Source organism: Pygoscelis adeliae, unplaced genomic scaffold (genome assembly GCF_000699105.1).
Source record: "Pygoscelis adeliae isolate BGI_AS28 unplaced genomic scaffold, ASM69910v1 Scaffold445, whole genome shotgun sequence".
Lineage (NCBI taxonomy): Eukaryota > Metazoa > Chordata > Aves > Sphenisciformes > Spheniscidae > Pygoscelis > Pygoscelis adeliae.
Genome location: NW_008824894.1, coordinates 179,846 through 201,434, shown reverse-complemented (window position 1 = coordinate 201,434; position 21,589 = coordinate 179,846). Strand labels below are relative to the sequence as shown.

The following is a 21,589-nucleotide window of genomic DNA, read 5'->3' as shown; positions in this document are numbered from 1 at the left end:
TGAGCTGCTGGGATGGAGAGATCTGCAAGTTCAAAGTAAACTCGTTACTGAAAATGAGCGTGCCCATAGTGTACGTAGTATAGCTGCAAGAAGTTCGCCGTGTTTCTTTTTGAAGACAAACTTTTTGCCATAAAATTTTTCACTGTGTCTGCTGTGGGTCCATCTAGAAAAGGCAAGACTCCATCTAGGTTTAACATATTTACAAAAGAGTTGGCCAGGCTTCGTTTATATCTGTATTTATTAATAAAAGGGGAACTAACTAGACAGGGTTTAGGAAGAGGATGAGGCTGCTGCTGCTATTCTTATTCTTATTCCATGAAGGATAGCTATCTGAACTTCTCCTCTACTCTTCACTCTATATTTTTGTTCCTTTTAATGCTAGAAGCAAGAGCTTTTCCAGATGGGAGGGAAGGAACATTTCAGTATGACATTTGAAGTTTACAGAATATCTGATTTCTACAATTTTCTGTCTTTAAGAGGGAATTTTGTTCAGTTGGAGATGTACAGGGTATGAATTTGAGGATTAGGGAATTGTGCAGGGTTATTTTTGAGGCTGGCTAATGTTGAAAACATATTTGACCTTCCTAAGGCATTTTGAATGTTAGTAATCCCTGGGTGAAATGGATCAGAGTTGAGAGATGCGGTAAACTCAGTCAAACCTGTGTTGTTACTGTATGTGCAATCCCACACACCAATAGCAGACATATTTTGTTTATTCAGCTTTACAGTAAATGTTTTATGTTTTCTTTTTCCAATATAACCAGTTTATATACATGCTTCTATCTTAACTAGGTGCCTGCCTCTTAGATAGATTTGTTTTCACACTTAAAATGATTATCTTACATTTTATGTTACTAGGCCAGGTACAAGCAGAGTCTTGATCCTACGGTGGATGAAGTTAAGAAACTGTGTACATCTCTGCGTCGAAACGCGAAGGAAGCGCGGGTAGTTTTACACAATGGACATGGCGTGCCCAGGCCAACAGTAAATGGGGAGATCTGGGTCTTCAATAAGGTGCGTCTTTGCAAAGAAGTGCTGAACAGCTGAATCTTTTTCACTGCTATGTAAATTATTGACGTGTTCTGTTAGAGAAAACTGAATTTTCAGGGTTTAAAATGTGTTCAATGATATTTGTTTGGTTCCCTGCTGCCAGCTGTTTGCTTTCTTTGTGTTCTTGACGTTCTGTGAGACCAAATAGGTCGTCCCTCACCTCGCAGCAGGGCAGGAGGGTCTTCTCTCAGATGCAGTAAAGCTCATTGCAAAACACCGAAAAGCCAGCTATTCCACTTGCTTCGTCTGCTTTTCAGAGGTAGCACCCCAGCTCTGTCATGTCTGGAGCAAACAGGAAGGCTCTCCGATGGAGCTTTGCTGCCTTATGTCACTGACTGATTATTAAGTTCTCACCATAAAGTTTGTGCTTAAAATGTCTACTAACTCTGAACAGCCATTGTTCAAACTACCTGGAGATACTGCATGAGGACAATAAACTGCATGACTAGCTCTGCTTCCAGAGCACAGAGTCGCGAAGAGCCTCCGAGTACAATATAATAGGTATCTTTTGCTTTTTTTAAAGTCTTTTGATACTCCTGCTTAGCCATGGTTTGTCGCCATGGTTTGTACAGCTGTGTAGATCGCATGCAACACCCTTTGAGTGATTCCAAGTGTGACCTAAATGTACTTTGCTTTCCCTTTAGTTAAGCTATTTAGTGACTGTTAAGGGTAACTGATCTAGAATGGAGTCTTAGGGAATTGAGAGATACTGCTTGTAGCTGAAAAGTACATTCAGCTGACATAGGATTTGCATTCATTATTATAGATATGCTCCTATTTTATTTTGAGGGCTTCTTTTCTCATACTTCACATGCATTATTTTTATAATTGAAAGAGCATTCACTGGTAATTTGAAAGAGCAGGGTAGAAGGGAAATGGAGAAAGTGCAAGAGGGCATCACTTTATTCTGGTGCATCTACATTGGAGACTTGATTAGTATTCAGACCAATAAACAATTGGTCTGAATACTAATTCATTTTGAAGCTGAATTTGGTGTTTAAGAACAAATAGGAGTGACCTTCTTCTTAACAGCCAGTGGTTAATAAAAAAGCCAGAAAGAATGCTGGGCAGAATGTGTTACACATGGAAGGAGAGGAAATTACTGCTCAATGAGGTTGTGCGTTATGCCAAATGCTTTATTAAGAGCTTACTGGGTATTTGTCAGTTTGCCTGCAGCATCAGCTGAGGTAATGTGGTGTGGACGCCACTGGTGATGAGGAGCTGAGGTCTCTCTGATTGACCTTATGGACTGTGAAAAAAAATTTTTGATTGCCATAGAGGTTGACAGGGAAAGTTGAAATTTAGTAATTTTTGCAGCATGTTACCAAATATTGGCTTTTTTTGAAAGAAAGAATCAGGAGTAGAACTTCTCTTTTAAGCAAAGGATTAAATTTAAGGAAATAAGGGGCGGGGGGAGGGGGGGGCGGGAATCAGCAGTGTTTAGAAATCAGTCCTAAGGAATTCAGTCTCAGATCTAAGCAGAGGGCCTGATGAGATTCAATATTATAGCCCTCTTGAATTGAAATAGTGGAGGTACTGAAATTTGACTGTGCTGGCATTTTAAAATTAGATTTAAAATGCTCATGCATGCACTTGAAGTCTCAGTTGTAAGAGCATGAAGGCAGAGCTGAAAGGGACCTTGAGATCATCCAAGCGAGGGGCCAAAAAGAGTGAAACAGGCCTTGCTGGTGGATGTCGTGTGTTACAGGCTGACCTGTGTTTGTCGAAGGAAATAAAATGTGTTGGATTTATACTGACTTCCCTTGGGGCCAGGTTGAGCATCTTTCTCCTGTTCCCAGAATCTGAAGCATTGGGACGTGTGGTTCTGGTGGGTCATCAGACTGTTAGCAAGGTTTTGGTGCAGGTGCTGCAGGAGAGTAGAGGGCAGTGGGGCAAATAGGAGGTGCGACACCTGTTTTAATTCAAGGATAGGACACAACAATGGATTTCAAGAATCCGTCCAGACGTTTCACTGTGCTTTTGTTCTCGGTCTGCAGATGCTCATTTTGCCTTTCTTTTTTTTTTTCTCCCATAAAATTGGTGTGCAGCCATTATGGGGCTGACAGCGTAGGTGATGACAGAGAGGACTTCTCCCACTGCCTTTGAGCAGCTGGAGCTGCCTTCCGTGTGCTCCTGCAGCCCAGCCTGAATGCAGCAGAAGCTGGCAGAGCTGTATGGGTTAGCTACCTTGTGCCTTACGGCTGCCAGAGCTTGCTGGGATGCACAGACTAGCAGACCCAATGCCTCTTCTATTCTGCCGGTTTACTGTGAGGGGAGAAGAAGTGAAAGCAGCTTTGCACTGCTGTTGGTAGCTACCACCAGAGAGCGTGGAAACTTAGAGGACCCTAGTACTTTTCAGTTTTTTCTTTTTCACCTTTTTCTAGTGTCACATTTAAATCTCCCAACATGTGCCAACAGGCTATCAGAGACAGCAAATAGATGTGGTAGTGTAGGAGCACTTTGTAATGATGCTGGAGAAAGTTCACGTAGTAGTAGATCTTCATTAATATCTTCCCCTTAATTTCTCAAGAGTTGATATTTTAAAATTAATTTAGACCTCTGCCCTTGCATAGTTGGTGCTTTGTCTGAACTGATGTTTTAAAATGGTAATGTAAGGAGAATGCTTCTCTTAACGTGTTTTGTTATCTACTCTTCTGAAGAGCTGTCTGCTTATGTAACTGAATGAATTAGTTGACAAAGGGCCTGGCGAATGGACTGACATGTTCTTGAAGGTGTCCCAGGGACACCTGGATGGTTAGCCCTGCCCCGGCTCTGCCATTTCTCTGACGGTGGGGTTGCGGCGCTGCCAGAGCATTAGCAGATTGTCCCCCTGCCCTGTCGAAGGGAGACTCCTGTGATTTGCAGCTGATCTCTGTGCACTCTAAGAAGCCTTCCGAGCACGGCAGGAGTGTATTCAGGAGAAATTAAGCATGTATAGTCTGATACGTAGATTAAAAAACATAATGTAGCCTGGTTCACTTCAGCTGCACGTCTCAGTCACTTTGTTCAGTTAAACAGTGTTCAAATGCTACCAGAAAGGCATGTGAAAGAGGAAGCAGTATGGTACGATTTGGATAAGGCACTTGAAAAGCTAGTAGCTAAACTAACTTGGTCTTTAAAAACCGAACCTGCCTTCTCTCCCACAAACAGTTTTTCCTTGAGTTTAATTTTTTATAGATTTTGACAAGTTGTGCTTGCTGTAGTATAAATACCTCTGTGGTTACCTTCACCTTTCAGGCTTCACCTATGAAGCAAGCCTATCCTTTTGATATTTAATCTAGCCTGACAGATGAAAAGGACAGTAGTAAATAAATAATCTGATAGTCATCTGCATTCATTTTGTTAGAATTTAAACCTGACCTTCCATATATGCTTTGTAGAAAAGAAGGCAGTAGTGAGGAGTGCCCCTGACTCCATTGCCCTGCAGCACAGGGTGTGAGTGCGGGGAGGTGCCCTCTCCTCTTCCCCGCACCCTTCCTCCTCCCCTCAAAACACACGCTTCAGAAGTTGCTTCAGCTCGGTAACTTCATAGGGTCAGAGACAGCATTAAGGGAAGCGGAAAGTATTTTCGGTCGTAGTTTTTTTTTTTCCTAGTTTTTAATCACAGCTGCTCAGCAAATGCTGTGCTACTCCAAGGCAGCACGTGAAGGCATTTATAGTGCTTTTAGTTTGTTAATTTTTGCTTTGCAGCTCAACAAACAGGACGTTCCTGAACTCTTTCTGTTAGAGAGATAATAAGATGTATAGAAAGAACTGGGGATGGATTCCCATAGGTTCATTGCCACAAGGTTCATTTCCTGAGATTTCTGAGGGGTTCCACGAAGTTCAGAAATCCCAGGACAGAAGCTGAACACGGCAACCTTCTGAGGAAGCTTTTTAGCTTTAGAGAATACGCTTCAAGCATTGTTTCATCTTTGATAGGAAATGGTACCGTGCTTTGGAAGGAATGATTATTTTGAAAATGTCCTTTTCCTGGGTCTGTTACCTCTTACTGTTGTACAAAAAGACATGAAATGTGTGTCATTGTCAGAAGCAAATTCTGCTGCTAATGTGAGAATACAAAACACAAAATGTGCATCATCATTGTGTTCCTATTAAGTCCTTTGGAAACTATTTACATTTCACTCATCCTGTCCACAGCTCTGCTGAAACATCCTCTATTTGACCAAATAAGGGCCAGAAGCTGCAGTGCTCCTTCATGCTGTAGAAGATTGCCATGGCTCGTCGTTTTAACTGGCTGCTCTTGTTGACATGTGTTTCAAGCCAGTACTTAATTAGGGAATTGTACGTTATTTTAGTGCAGGCTTCCAGCTCTGGCTTGCTGTACAGTATTGGCATACAAAAGAAAGGTTGAGACCTTGTAAATCAGCAAATTTGGCATTATCTGGCGTTCTGCCAGATTTTGAAGATGCAATAACATGCTTTTCGCATATTTATTGTGAGTGCTGTTGTATTAATAAGGAGCAATGTTCTCTTTCTAGTTTTGCTTGCTACTATTTTCTGAGAAAATCCCAACATGGTTTCAAAAAGGTAAAAACCAAAAAACCCCTGACTTCAAACATGTTTATTCTCAAGTTCTGAGGAACTTCTCTGCAAAATCTGAAGAATGTTGTTTTTAAAATATTTTTGAGTTGTTCGTTAATCAATTGGTTATGAAATCTGTTCAAAATCAGTTTCTAGTTTAGTTGTTTGTTGTGTCATTCCTTTAGTCACAGAGGGCTGTTGGGAGTTGTGTTAACAGAGCAGAGACTTTCTTGCTAAAAACCAAAGTCAATACTGAGAACAAAACATACAGGCAAGTTCTTTCATACTCACAGCCGCAGCATGGCAGAAGCAAGATGATCAAGCATCAAAAGATCGCCCTGAGCAACCATGCTAGAAAACTATTATTTAACACTCCTTTTTTCTTCAAACTATCTCATTTACATATAATTAGAAAATTTGATAAGCTATATCTGACCCCTGCAGTAAAATCGGAACATAAAATTCTTCTGTTTTGAAATACCACAATATTAATCAGAGCTATAATCCAATCTTAACTGTAGCAATATGCATTAATATAAAGTTAAAACAATGCATGCCCATAAAATCGCATTGATTATATGTGTCAGAGCAGAGTTTTTTATATGTAACTTACTATGATTGGAATGTGCTTAAACTGAGTGGTGTCCTTAGAAAAGGTCTATGCCAAGGGTGAGTTATTCATGTATCATTCTATCCTGCAACAATTTGCAAAGCTCCTAACTCCCTAAAACGTTGGCTTTTATAAACAATTTTTCTTATTCATTTTAATGAAACAACTGAAACTTATGTATGGGCAAAACTGGATTTTGAAATAACTTACTATTTCCTGCCTTATCTAACATATGGTTTATGATCGCTTCTGTCTTTATATACGCTGATATGTGTCCTTGAAAATTTGATTTTTGTAAAAGTTTACTGGTTTTGTTACAGCTATTTTAAGTCTCTTGAATTTAAATGGGAGTTACGATCCCATCCATCATTCTGCTGATGTTAATAGGGACATCACAGCTTTTACTGTAGATTTTGGGCAGAGTTCAATGCTGTACGAACATGAACAGGTTGCCCTCTGGCTGCAGATGGGAAGGATTATGCAGTCAGCCACTGTATATTTGGTAGGGACTCCTTTCAGGCTCATATGGCAGAAATCTGCTTTGGTTTATATTTTCGGTTCTGCCACTTAGTTTAGGGTGTGACCCTTCATAGCTGATTTTAAATGTCTGATTTTTGATCCTCCTTTGTATTTTAAGAAGCTCTTGCCTCCAATTATTTGGGGGGGTTCGGGTGGAAGAGAAGGAACAAAATACTTCATATTTACAGAAACTAAATTGTTGGTACTTCACTTTGTTGAAGGCAGGCTTTGCTGGTTTTAATTTTTTTGGATAATTCTGAAAGTTGCACGGAAGTTAAAGGCTGTAATAAAATTATGAAGCATCTCATTAAACTAGGATGGGGTAGCTGCTGATGGGCTACGTAGTCTTAATTATCAATCTTGATTTATTGATGGAGTTTTCAGTTTAAGACGTTTGATGTTAAATTAAAGACAGCTGGTTTACATCCTTTATCAGTGTTGCAGAAATTTGAGATAAAATTGGAATATTAAATGCTGGTTGGGGTTGTTAGCACATATCAGAGCACTCTGTGAGTTTTAGAATTTTAGTTTAGAGTTTAGCATTTCAGACAATACCACAATAAAATCTACTTGTCGTTTGTGTTGGAGTTAGGTTCGTAGTCCTCATGATTAGTAGATGTTGATTGGTATTTGTATTGATTAATATGCCCGATGTTCAATCTAGGTTTATTTTGTGATTTCAGAACTGGAATTTTTTTGTGTTTATTTTATTATCTCACCAATGAAAGTTCTGTTGCTTCTCTGCCTCTTTGTAACGCGAGTGTGTTTTTTTCTTCTTGTAGAACTATACTCAGTATATCCCTCTATCCATATATGACCTGCAAACATGGATGGGCAGTCCTTCCATTTTCGTCTATGATTGCTCTAATGCTGGCCTTATTGTCAAGTCATTCAAACAATTTGCACTACAGAGGGAGCAAGAGTTGGAGGTGAGATCACAGTCTACTGCAAAGGTTTAATTTGTGTTTGTGCCACAGGGTTAAGTTTAAGCTTGCTTTGCTATATACAGCTGAAAAATGTGTTTATGTTGGAAGGCAAATTAATTTGCAAATAATTTTGTCACTCCAATCTTTCTGGTTCAGTTTGCTATCCTATTAAATTTGGAATAATTTTTAATACAAGTACTAATTAAATGGTAATGTTAATAGAATCAATTTGTGCCCTAATGGTCTTTTCTGCTGAGATAAATGCTGAGGTGAACTAGACATATTTATTTTAATTGCAAAAGTCTAGTATCTGGGTATGTATTTGGATGTAGTTAGAGTTTTGTGCTGTTGAACTGAATGTGAAAATGCAAAACAAAATAAAATATACCTGATACACAGATGGATTGTCACTGGTGGTTTCAGTTTCACAGACTGCTTAAGTTGAATGTGTTTCCAATGAAAAGCTGTCTTTCACTGCAAATGTAATTACTAATAAATTTATTGAAGTAAATCTGAAATGCAAAGTGGAAGGTAAGAAGTCAATATTCTTTGTGCAGCAGCTTGGGATGGCAAGACTCCCCATTGCAAGAAATTCCTGCTAGCTTTAGCTTACCTAGAAAGCACATTTTTTTAAAGGTTAACTTCTTAGACTTTCACAGTTCTAAGACATTGTATTAAAAAAACCAAAACAACTTCAAGGAAGGAGTATTAATTAATCGGGCAACTGACTGTCACAAATACAACCTTCAAGTAGATATTAGCAGGGTCCTTGGCTCTAATTCTTTTCATTCTAAACTCGGGTTTTTTTGGAGGTGCTTTTGTGGTGACTCTTTTGGCAGGTGGAAATTCCATTCTACTGACAAACCAGTCTAATAGCTTGAGTTATGTAGATCGTTTCATTATTCCTTCTCTTCAACCAGCAATAATGCCATACTTTGTAAAAATAAGAGACTTCCCAAAGTTGGGGAAGTCCTATGGCTTGGGAAGAACATGAAACTGCAAGACACAGATAAATAGTATTGGTAGTAGATGCCTTTTGAAGGTTACCATCTTTTTAAGCCAAGGAAAATGATGGTAACACATCATTTCTGTTCTCCTTTTTCAAGTTTTCCTATTAGCCAGCGACTTTCATTGTGATATTTTTCGGAGCCTTTCTCTTTTGTTTGTACAACGCACCCTTCTGGATTTTTGTTTTGTTTTCTTATGCTGTTCCTAAGCAGGTTAAAAACGAGCCTAATGTTACCTTCCCTTTCCCAGCTTTCTTCATGAATTTCCTTTTTACCTTGGCTCTTGCTGAGCTCTAGAATGACTTTGAAGCTGTTTTGGAAGGAAGGCAGCCGCAGGTGTCTCTGTTGGTTTCTGCTGTGTGACAGATAAATTGCTCAGGTGAAGTTTGTGCAGGAAAAGCTCCTCACTGCAAGTCAGACAAACCAGACTGTCTGCAGACAAGGACGGTTGGTTAATGAGAAAGATGAGCACAAGTAACGATGTCAGTCTTTATTCCAACAAAAATACTAAATTCCATTTGCTCTGTTTTTTTTTATTTTGTGGGGTTACGTAGGAAAACTGCTTTAGTATTTCTTCTCTTTGCAACACAGGTTAAAACTACCAGTTGATTTGATTATGAAAATACTTTCAGGGTTGTATGTCAGCTTTCTATTCTGTATCTTTAGATTTCATTTGCTACTGAAGTCTTACTGAGATAACTGCTTATTATTAATAGAAAGCAGAAGACTTGGTAACAGAAGAGTGCTTACATATGAAGCATGGATGAGAATTCATTTGGAAAACTATAAACTATTGAATTGTTCAAATTAATGAAAAGTGAAGTAAAGCTGGAACTGGTACTCAGAGGGGCTGCTAGAGTGATCAAGATAATTGTTAGCCCATCTTACTGAAAGGAGATTAGAGGAGCTTGCCGTTCTCTTAATCCAACAGAGTGAAGGTTGAGGGAAGCCATGGCTGTTTATTTTTTTTGGGATCCCTTTTTTTTGGATAGCACAGAGCACTGGCCAGGTGCCATCAGATTATACATGGTTCCACCAGAAATGTGAAAATTAATTACAACATACTTATAGGTATGTTTGCAACTCCATTATACTTGGTTTTCGTTGTTCACAGAATATAAAGGCTGGTACTCTTTCTTAATGTAAAATCTAAATCTTTTTCAGTCTCCAAAGAGAGGGAGCACAAAAAGAGATGATAACTTGGGAGCGATAGAAAAGCAGTTAATGCTTCTCTAAGATACCCGAGAAAAGACAATGTTGTAGCACTGCATGGTACATTGTCTTCTTTAAAGACCTGCCTCCAAAATAGCACTTGAATAGTAAATACTTTTTTTTTTTGCCTTTTGTTGGTAAATAAAGTACGGCTAATGTATGTGCGTGAAAAGCTGTGCAGATAGAAAGAAGTATACCGGTTTCAGTAAGAAGAAGATTTTGTTTACCAGAGGCAGGAATCTGTCATATCTTATCCTGGTGGACAGATTGCAATTGAAAATAGTTTTTATCTTTGGCAAGACTGCTCCTCTGAGGGAGGTGAGGGTGAAGGCAGAAGACGTAGCTCTGAAGACACCAGAGCCAGTTCAGCTGTAACTGGTTTTTGGTGGGATGGGGAATGGGCAGATGTGGAGATAATTTTGTCATTTGATTATAGCTTTGTATTGTGTATTTATAGGGCAGCAATTAAGCTAATAAAGTCTACCAATCCCCATCATTCCTAATAAGTGCTTGTGTTTCCAAGCTTTAAGTTAGATGCTATTGATACAGGGACTGGTGATTTCCCTGGACTGTGATTGACTTGACTGTTTCAGAGAAATATCCGTGAATTGTTTTAATTTCCAACTGGATGGGCAGTTAAGCTAAGGATTTGGTTTAATATCTAGCTAAACAAAAGTACATATTTTGCAGATAAGAAACATCCATTTAGCAGCACAATGTGGTTATGATGCGGCACAGTACTAAGTGTGATAAATTAGTTTAAAAGTTCATTTTTCCAGTTGATGCTGCCTTTATTTGTTTTGGTTTTGTCCTGATGCTTGTATTAGAAACCTATTGTTTTCCTTTCCCAAAAGACATTTTTCAGATCTGGAAACTGATCCCAGCTTTTAGAAACTGGAATTCCTCCTGTTGCTCTCCTGCTTGTTGTCCTGTTTGGCATCAAAAAGCACGATAGCAGTAAGACCAGTGTAAATATTGGTGGCGGAAGAGGGTGCAGAGGGCACCTGGCAGGCACTTGACCTCATGCCACTATAAGAAAATGGCAGGTGAAACGATGTCTACAGAGCAGGCAGTAACCTGGTTAGAAAACACCTTTCTATGCCTGCCTTGGAGCTCTGAGCTCTGCTTGTAACGTGTAGTGGAAGTGAAGGCGCTGGATGCTCTTAATCATCTAATTAGCTAGCTCTGACGATTCTGTGAGTGTGTATAAAGACACCGTAATTCTGGAGAATTAAGCAGACACTTTAAGTGTGCTGTGCTAACAGTGATAAAACAGTGGGCTGGTTATTTCTGATTAATTTTCCGTGTAATTGTGACATTGTGTTTCCTCTGACTCATACTTGTTTCATACAGCAAAGGTCTGCCGTCTTAAGGCCACATTTGAGATGTACAGAAGTGAAGGCTGAAATATGTCTCCTAGATGTGTGCTTTGCTGCACGAGATACAACTTTTTGATTTTCAACTTTACTGTTTGAATTTTTCAACAGCATACCTTACAGCTGCATACTAACTTGTTTTGTTCTTTGTCTGTGTAGGAATTTAGTGTTGGGGTGAGCGTGCCTGTTCGTTTTCCCCTTCAGCAGGGTATATGACTAACTAGTCCTTATTGGAGCTAAGGAACTCACAGTTTTTATTTTTCCATCTTCAACATTAATTCTCAAAAAATTAGCTTAACGACAGCACAGCAGAATGTTATCTGGCATTAGTATCATGTCTGGGGGGAGAATTTTTCTAATCCACCATGTTCTGGGAGAGAGGAACATCTCCTTTTGTGTAGTTGCATTAATGTCTTCCACAGGGGAAGAGGATTCTCACAACAGGAATTGTGTGAAGCTGGCAGGTCTGGTCAACACTTGAAATAACAACTCCTAGTTTCTGTCTTCGGGCAGAGTTCCTCCCAAGTTTACCCTGAACATGTCTGTTAGTTCATAGAGGGTTGGTTTTCTATCAAGTGCTTGTTTCTCAGTCTAATTATATAGGTACATAAATGTTTTCAGTAACAGTGGTTTAAAATACATATATTGTTTCCCCCTCTCTTAATTACAGGCGGTAACACTTGCAAATCCGTTAGCTCTTCCTCCGGATAGACAGAGCACTTGTAAGTAGCAAACCTGAGTGCTCCTTAGCTTGGGCAGCTATAATTTGTTTTCAGAACAAATTAATTACCACCATCTTATGATAGCATATTTCAGTATAATTGATAAATTAATATTACCACTATTATTTTGTCTGAAAGGCTGTGGATTGTGAGTTGCCCTGAAATAACAATAAGTACTCTGTTGATAGTAAGGAATTTTTACTTACAAAGCTTACACAGGAAAATATGCATCACTGCCTTGAGGCTGTGTTTCTGCTGAAAGAAGCTGTGTTAGCTGTGGCCTGCTGCAAGGTCTACATCTAACTGATTGCCTACAGAAACTGTTGACATATAACCCCCCCAAAAAAAACAATTAAAGATTGTAGATAAATGCATATTGATAATTTTGATAACCTTTCATATATGGTAACTTTACATAGCTTATTTACTATTCGTACAGTTGTGAATGAGAACATTTTTGCCAATTTATGTTTTTTAATCTTTCTTTGGCCTTCTACTTATTCTGTATCTTGCCCTAATAAAGTTACATTTATGAGGGACCAAGCAGTCTAGAAAGTCTGACTTCAGTGGATGTTCTAAGGATGCAAAAATAAAACGTTCATAGTGTGCTTTACTCGACCCTCTTCCCCCCCCCTTCTACTTGTAAAAGAATGTTTTGCTGCATCGTTATCTCTAGAAGACTGACAAGATCTGTAATCACTAGCTGGTATTGTATGTTCACTTTATGGTTAATAATTCATCTCCTAATGGGCAAATATTTACACTGCATGTGTCACAGCTTCTCTAGTTTGTCTTACTGTGTAGAAGCCAAGAGTTGAGCAGGTCTTGGAGTATGAGCTACTTCCCCATCAGAACTGGGGGGCATGACCAGACCATGACAAATGTCAAGTCATCAGCGTTTCACACTACTCAGAAAGCAGAAAATCCATCTAAATGTACTTGCCACCTACGGAGCCCATTTATGAGGATGCCCAGAGGGCAAGTCTTTCTTTAGGAAATGAATAGCCATAGCTAAGCAGTTTGACTGCTTTATATTTATAAATCTGTGAAGAGCTAATGCTTTTCCACACTGTCTCTCATGCCTTTCTCCTCAAATAAAAGATCTTTTCAGCATTTTAATTACCTTTTTTTTTGTTATTAGTGTACAACTTCAGTTTTATTGAGAAGTGCAGTAAATATCACTAGAGAACAAGTGATGACTTGAGTGCAGCTTCATTTCCACCCAAGGTATGGCATGAATCTTTGCTGAAAGCAGCACAACTCAACTGAGGGCAAGGACAGGTCTTAGCTACTTGGACAACTTGAGAAAGCCAAAGTGTGTCACTGCTGCCTTTGGGATTAGAATGGGAAAAAAAATATTTAAAGAATCAAAAAACTTAATAGGTTGCAGAATTTGTGAAATAGCATCTGAAACTTCTCTCTTATCAGGTTGTTTTGCTAGACGAGGTATATGATTGTGCCAGGCTCTGGGTTTGTAACACAAGTACTGTGTTCCCCATCGACCCTTCTGAGACACCAAATGGATTTCCTCTTCAGACAGGCAGAATTGATCACGTATAAATATGCTAAACAATGAGTTTATTAGTCAACTGTATCACCTTATTCAGTAGGCAAAAAAAAAATAAACTGGCTGGAGTGTTGGTCTTTGAAAGTATGTACTTTCTCTGATAACACAGCATACAGACCACTTTGACAGGTCTTTGCTTTCTAATTCATACATGAAAGGGCAATGAAGACACTGCATGGGTTACATTTCTTTGACCTATTCCTTTAAGAATCTTTGAGCACCGTAGATCAAAATTTTGGTTGGTGGAAGTGTTTATTTTGTTTGCCTGTTTCAGAAAGGCACTGGAAAGATTATCTATGTTTTTCATTCTGTGAATTATTAGTCTCAAAAATCATACTCTTAATAAAAATTTAATTAGGAGAATCACTGTGGTTTTGAAAAATGGGAATATTGGTATATATGGTATTTCTACTTTATAGACTGATGTTTGGACAGATTAATTGATTGCCATAGTGCAGGTCAGAATTTTAGAAACTCGCGTCTTTCACAGCAGACTTGACCCTGGTTTTAAAAAAAGCGCTGAGTATGCCCATGTAAGTGTCTGCTCTGTTTCCCATTCTTTCTTGCCTTTTGAAAATTGATCTACAGCATGTGGAGTGAAAGAGCTGAACAGCATTTATGCAAAGCTAGTTCTTGTCTGCAGATGCATAAATGCCATCGGACCAATGCACTCCATCAATCCATGGCTAGCATGAAATCTGCACTAACATGCGTCTCAGTCCTGAGTACTTTAAACAGGCGATTATGCCCAATTAAATATAAACTAATCGAGTCTTGGAAAATGATGTCTTGTTAGAATGGTTCTAGATCTTGAGATGCAAAGACCTTACTTTAGAGTTATTTTTAAGAGTAACATTCACTGCTTAGAGCAGAAATTACCACGTTTTTTCCATCCAGAGGAATATGTGCAAGGACCTCGAACCCTTTCCTTAAAGCACTGATTAAAACTTATGTCTGCTCATAGGTTAATATTTGCATTGCAGAAGACAGTGTGCATTTCTTTTTCTGTTGGTTTTTTTTTTCCCTGGGTTTTTTTTTTTTTGGAAGATAGCCTCTCTACTTACATATGGTAATTTTCTCTCTTCCTTTTCCCAGCTTGACCTTTTTGCTCTGGTGAAGTAGAAAGATGTATGGAGAGACACACAGGGAGTTCAGTATTCTTTTGGCTTACCAACAAGAGTCATCTTTATGCTCCGTGGCAGGAAATGCTGCCTAGTACAGCCAAATGAATTGCATTCTCCCATTTGAAGCTATTCTGCCATCTGTGGTGAATGGTTATGAGCCACAGGAAGGATGGTTTTTGCTTAAATGCAAAAGAAAGAATAATTAACCCAACTTGCTTCTACAGTGCTTGATTCCAAGCTGGCAGATGTGAACTGAAGACTCTGAAGTGTTGATCACAGCTCGGTCTGTTGCAAGTTGCGGTTTTTGGTGTATGGTATTGTTATGGTAAATACACTTAAAAACTGTTAATTACATGTGAGTTAAAACTATGGCTGGTGCTACCACAGTTTTAAATTTCTCTGAATCCAGAGATCTATCGAACTTTGACAGCTCTTCGTTGGTTATTTCCAAAATGGTATAGAAATTAATTTTACTGAATTCACCACCTGAGTAAATTCCTTGATCTCTCCAGGTAGCTGCAATTAACCCAAACCACCCACTTGCTCAAATGCCTTTGCCTCCCTCGATGAAGAACTGCATTCAGCTGGCAGCATGTGAAGCCAATGAATTGCTACCCATGATCCCTGATCTGCCAGCTGACCTTTTCACATCATGCCTTACTACGCCGATCAAAATTGCTCTGAGATGGTGAGTATCTTCCCCGCTATTGAAGGCAAGTGCATAATTTGTGTAGCTTGTCTGTTGAAATGATAGATTTGTTAAACCAAATGCTTCATCTAACCTAAAGTTTCTCTGCAATATTGAATTACAGGATTTGAACTATGCATCTGGGACAGCGTTTTATTAATCAGAACTAGAAAGGTGAAAATATTGTTATCTTCTACTTATTACATTTTAGATTCCAGCTCAATATCTAGGTTTGCTCAGATTAAGGGATTTACTGTTCTGGGAATTAAATATCTGCTTCTTCAGAGAGCAGAAAGAGTACATAGTGCGGTACAACTTTTTGTAAATTGTCCTTCGTACAAATCATATTCCAAATATTGCAGTTGCTGTAAATAATACAGTAGCATTAAGTAATGCTGTAGTGAAAGAAATTGAGCAATAAACCAAAGAAAGATGTTACAGAATGACATACCAAGTTAATTAGGCAGAAAGATATAAAAAGCTGCTACAGATAGCAGGAGCTTTTGAAGAACGGTATTTTTACCCAACAATGGAGAGGATCATGAACAATTGTGGTGCCAGCTGAGGACGTGGTGCGAGGCATCCAGCATGTGCCTCTCAGTACATAGCTCTGTTGATTCATTCCTATCAGCACATTTCACTTGATCCTCTCAAGGTTATATGTAGTCCAGAATGAAGAACTTCAGGTCACTTACTAGACTAGGCTAAAACAGGCAGAAGCCTATAGATGTTGCAGGCAATGGTAAGCAATTGAGTGACCACAGCTTGAAGAGTTCCTAGCTGTCTTTTGGAGATACTCATAACAACTTACAATTCTTACGGTCTTTCTGACTGACATAAGCAACAAACTAAGCGAGTTAATTTGACCAGGTTCTAGTTAGATATATAGTGCCTTTGACCGATACCTTTTGCTCATGTGAGGGGCAGCACAAGACCCGTTTGATTTCTTGTCCCATTTTTGATTTCCTGAGCTCAGGGAGTATTTTCTCACAGAAGAGAGTCACAGCTTGTAAACACTGGCAGAAGTCTTGGATAATTTTGAGAAGCAGGACAAAGAGCTTCAGTGACATTAGGAATATTTTCAAGGGAAGGTTTTGAGAGAACTAGTGAGAAAATGATTTTTCTGACCCCGGTATCATGGACCAGGAGTCTGAATTAATGGGTGGTTAGCCTAGAGTTCCAGCCAAGGAACAGCAAACCTCTAAATAAGTTAGGCAGGTGTGTGCTCCTCTCATAGCTTTAAAATCCTTTTCATCTTACTTCTTCCTTGTTCTATTGTAAAAACGAAACATTACGTTGTTTTTCTAAGATAGCAGTCTGGGTGCTATACTAACTGTTCATCAAAACTCACGAGTGAGCACTTGCAGATATGCAACAGGATTGAGCCTGCTGATTAGCCAGAGACATTTAATCTCATCTAATCCTGAGAGAATTATGTGCTTCCCTTCTGGGACAGGTGAAAGGAAAAAGGAGGTTAACTTCCAATATAGCTGTTACTGTGACAGCTCTTCATTGGCGAAGTGAGTGCCTGGACACAGAGCTTTGCTAGCTTGCTCTTCCCGATGCTGATGTGGTGGTGGTAGGCTAGCTCTGAACTCTGCTTGCTATGTGAAAATTCTCAAGCTGCCAGCATAAATCCTGCACATTAAAAGCTAAAGAAAGTTACTATGTGGCAAAATTCCTTTAGGGGAACTTTGAGAAATACTGTGTTTTATAATCAGAAAAATATGGTTGCAGGGAACTACTTTTATCATATGGCTGCTGTCAGATCACTGCTATCCAAATGTGAAGGAGTTTAGATTTCCACTGGTTTTATCTATGGAGAAAGACTTTGAAATTTAACTGAACGTTCCACCTGATTAGCTCAAGGCTATCAGCAGATAACAATGAATGCAACTTGGTAAATACAAATGATGCTTTTTTTTTTTTTAAATTACTTGTTGAATGGATTCCACAACCAGTAAATAAAACAAAAAGTGACACAGGGTTCAGCAAATCATAGAATCCTTTAGGTTGGAAAAGACCTTTAAGATCGAGTCCAACCGTAAACCCAGCACTGCCAAGTCCAAACCACCAACTGAGGGTTTGAGTTCAAGTTCCAGGGAGGATGTTTTCACCAAAATGCCATGTTATTGTGGAGAGAAGAGGGGGGGAAACAATTGCTTTTCAGGGTGGATACACTCAGGCTTGCAGTTATTCTGAATAACTCATTATTGTGCATGTGTGTTAAATCAATACCAAGTGACACCACTTAATTTTTGTTGTTTTCACTAATTCATAAAATCTTTGTAGGAATCCCTAGCATCCCAGGCTTTGATGCCTATTGAAGATTATCTGCTTTCTAGCAAACTGAAGCTTCGTAAGTGAAGTGGAAGCTATTGGCATTGGGACTCAGGGTTCTCCTTCCCTTGCAGTTATCAGAACCATACTTCACAGTTTATGCCATACTTAAAGTGAAAATGTTGAGGCTCTGTAAGAGGGGTTTTTTTTGTGTGTTTTGGGGGGTTTTTTTGTTTTGTTTTCATTTTGTTTTTGTTTTGGAAGTCCCCTCCAAACATTTAAACTGCTTACACAACAGTGTTTGTACGCACAGTTTATATATACTGAGAAAGGATTTTTTTTTTTAATATTATGATCTGTTCAGGAATTTTCTGTTACTTCATCTCCATGGGAACATGGCTGAGGGGGTGATCAGGGCAGGTTCTCAAGCAGAGCTACACCTGGCGTAAGCATGAGATATTCTCAGACTTGTGTCTCGTTTGTGTTTGACAGGAAATGCATTTGTAAAAATGCAGCTCAGGGGAAGGATTTAAAACTATTAGCCTCAGCTGTTCTTGGGGTTGATGCTGGTAGATGCCATGCGAACTCCTGGATAGTAAAGCATTTCCTACTACATCTAATCCAATGATTGTGTGTGTTGCTTACTGCACGCAAAAAAATTTCTCCTCTATTCTCTGATGAAGATTATGCTTCTTTTATATTCCCTATTGATTGGCATTATTGCGGTTGTGTTTTTATCCATGCATGTCCTGTAAATAATAAGTGCTTGCTTGCAGAGCATTGTTATTCACTGCTGTTAAACATAATACGTGCAAAGCCAGACCCTCATCCTGTATTCCAGCTTTGTTTGATGCAAACCGTATGTTGGTGTCCTAAAGCGGACAGTTAACAGAAAATAAAGATGTAAGCCTTTGTCATTAAAACTTCTCTTTTACTTCAGTCTAGCCCTTTTGCTAAAACTGATCCAGAACCCTGCAGAATTGCTTTTGAAATGTAACATTTTTGCAATTCTGGACTGGCACGCTAATGAGGTTTCATATACTGAATTTATGGGCAAATAAAATTTTGATGAATAAATTTCTATACATCCCATTTTGTGCTCTGTATTTTAAGTACACAACTGATGGACAAAATCTCTTATCAAATGGAGTTGCAGCTGCATCTACTTCAGTCTAATTTCAGGGAAAGCAAAATTGGTGCTGATAAGAGAAACACAGGTCAATCGTGCCCTTCTGAATGTAGTGCATGAAACTCTTAATGACAGTCTGACAATTCCAGGAATCCAGTGTATGAATTCTGGCTAACTTGAAACTGATTATCTTCATGTGAGGTGACTGTATATTGTAACTATATATAACGATATATGAGGCAAGCTTAGAGATAAGCTGTACGGATTGTTAATCTTGACTGATATTATCATCAGTCCCTTAAGACATAAACAAGCTGCAATTATATTTTCACAGTTTTACACAACAGGGAGAAGGCTGGCCTTGTCTAAATTGTCTTAAAGACCCTATGGTTTTGAACCCTGAAGTCCCACTCATAAGAGTAATAGGCTCCTGAAAAGTGCTGGAAAAACCCCAAACCAAAAAGAAACAAAAAGTTTGGGAACTGCTCAGACTCAGGAATTTCAGATCTGCAGTTTGTACATCAGAACCCAAATATAGCAAGCTTGTAAGTGCATGGAAAAAAGAGCTTGACCTGTGACAGCTGTGGGTCAAATAAACATTTAAAGTGTTTTTTTGTTGGTTTTTTTTTTTCCTAATGTGTTTATTTTGCAGTTCTGCTTGAGATTTGGGGGGGGTAACTGAGCCAATTCTCTGTCCCAAATTTATTTAGAGAAACTAAACTGAGTTTCAAAATACTCCTGTGATATCTGAGCAGAACCCAGTTGAGCATTGTTATGTGTATTTCTGGTTTTCTTCTTTTATTGCCTGGCATTTATTGGTATGTTTACATGCAGCTCTGACATATTTTGCCTGATGTTTGGGATGATGACACCAACCATCACTTGAGACATCACATTTAGAGCCTTGGAGTGATGAAAGGGGGTTGCAGATACAGGATGAGGAATGTTTTGTTTACGAGTACATTTTCTTGGCAGTCAGTAGTTGTTAGAGAGGAAATGCAGATAGTCTGCTACTAGTTAAATGGGGTTTTAATGAACTAATCTCTTTCAAAATCTTCAGGGCAATGGTGGGTGCTTTATAAAAGAAATACTGTAACAGTCCCAGTATATACAAACGCCGTAAGCGCTTGCGGCTTTACTCCCATTCTGGTGAATATCAAACAGATCCGTGGTCAGGGCAGAAAGGGTGGTTTTTCACTAGTCAAATGCAATCTGGTTTTATTTTGTCATCTTTGAGGAGCCATGAGCTCAAATGAAATAACTGAAATCTAAGCTAGTTTACATGTTGCCCACAGTGCAGTACTAGCAGCTCCCTAAGGAAGTGCTAAATGACAGCTGCAGAATGCATTTAGGTGTGAAAACGCCTGTTTACAGTTGACCCTCAAAGGTGTGCCTGTCCTGCTGCTCTAGGAGTTGTAGGAAAGGCTTGGCACAGTGGCGTTTCTCCTGTTGTGCGTCCTGAATGTCTGCACGCGTGGGGCAAGCTTTCTGCTTCTAATCCAACAAGCTGTAATCAAAAGCCTTGTGCTTAGGAGAAAGCCTTGCAGAAAGGAGACTAATATATTTGTTTGTCCTGTGGCAAATGCACTCTGCTGCCAGGTGAGAGCCTGCTCATCAATTCTCAGACTTTTGCCACCTGACCCGGAGGAGACTGGCTGTGCTGAGCAGGGTTAGGATGCTCATTTTTTTTTACGTTGTGTCTTCCAACAGTGTGCAGCACCGTCCTATTAATCTGTGAGCCTGTAAAATATTGCTAAGTGAGGTTAACATGGCTCAGATGAGAGGCTTCCGAAGTAAATACAAAATACTGCGTGACATGGTGATAGGTGGGACTCTCTTTTCTTTATAGAAAGCAAATGTGTAACGGTACAAAGTTGTGCTGGCTCTGTTATGGTCCTCCTTCAGATATGTCGTACTGTAGAGGCATTGTGGAGAGGAATTAGAAAGTCTTTTGGCATCCTTAGTCTGTAGGGAGACTCCAGCCTGATTCAAATGACCTAATTCTGCCGTGCTGAATTCTGCCTGCAGTTTTTGTTTGAGAGGGGTATTTCCCTGCATGGTTCTGTAAAGCAGCACTGTAAGATTTTTATATTTTAGCAGATTGTATAGGGGTCCCACTGTAGTGTTCATAGATAGCTTTATGACTTTTTTTTTTTAATGATGGATGGCGCACACATCAGAAAAGCAGCTTGGAGACCACTTAGCTTTTCAGAGCCTATCCCTGTTCCTGGCAGTAATGGACGTCCTGCAGGCAGGGGATGCCACAAGAAAACCAGAGGGTCCTCAAGATTTCAGAAATGGGCTCTGTACATCTTTAAAGAAGTAATTGTTCTCGCCTTTACCTGGGGAAGAGCCTTTTGGATGTGGATATCGTGGCTCTGGTGAAAGGAGGGCCTCCTGCTGCAGGAGCTCCAGCCGCTGCTGGATGCGGGAGGTGGGTTTCCTGGGCAGCCGAGCCCTCCCGGTACCTCACTGCCCACAGAGCTTTCTGTTCCTGTGCGGAGTGAAGTGTAGGGGTTAAATATCTACTTATATTACACCGATGGGTAAATTCTGCATTAAACACCAGAGAGTGGATTTCTGAAATACTGGAGAAATGGGCTGGGAAGGTAGTGATATCTCTGAAGAAGTCATTTCTCAAGTTGAATTTGCTGGCTTTTCTTCCCAGATCTATGATTTTCCACTTCTGCCCTCTGGGCACAAAGCATATCCCCGAGAGTTTTGGGGGAGGGAGTCAAGCGCTTGGAAATGGGCCAGCAGTCGTGCTGTCTTCCCACGGGTGCTTGGGTGTAGTGACTCTTGGGATTTTCTAGGCACAGCGAGTGGTAGTGCTAACAGGCCTTTGCATTTTCCAG

General features: G+C 39.5%; 1 protein-coding gene across 2 annotated transcripts in view; it reads left to right on the top strand.

Moving 5' to 3' along the window:
* RPTOR (regulatory associated protein of MTOR, complex 1) overlaps positions 1–21,589 on the top strand; it is a 162,328-nt gene that overhangs the window by 44,964 nt on the left and 95,775 nt on the right. For both annotated transcript variants that reach the window (XM_009324534.1, XM_009324533.1), the window contains exons 4-6: positions 859–1,014; positions 7,486–7,632; positions 15,150–15,325. In XM_009324534.1, the coding sequence (XP_009322809.1) occupies positions 859–1,014; positions 7,486–7,632; positions 15,150–15,325 (479 nt within the window). The remainder of the gene's footprint in view (positions 1–858; positions 1,015–7,485; positions 7,633–15,149; positions 15,326–21,589) is intronic.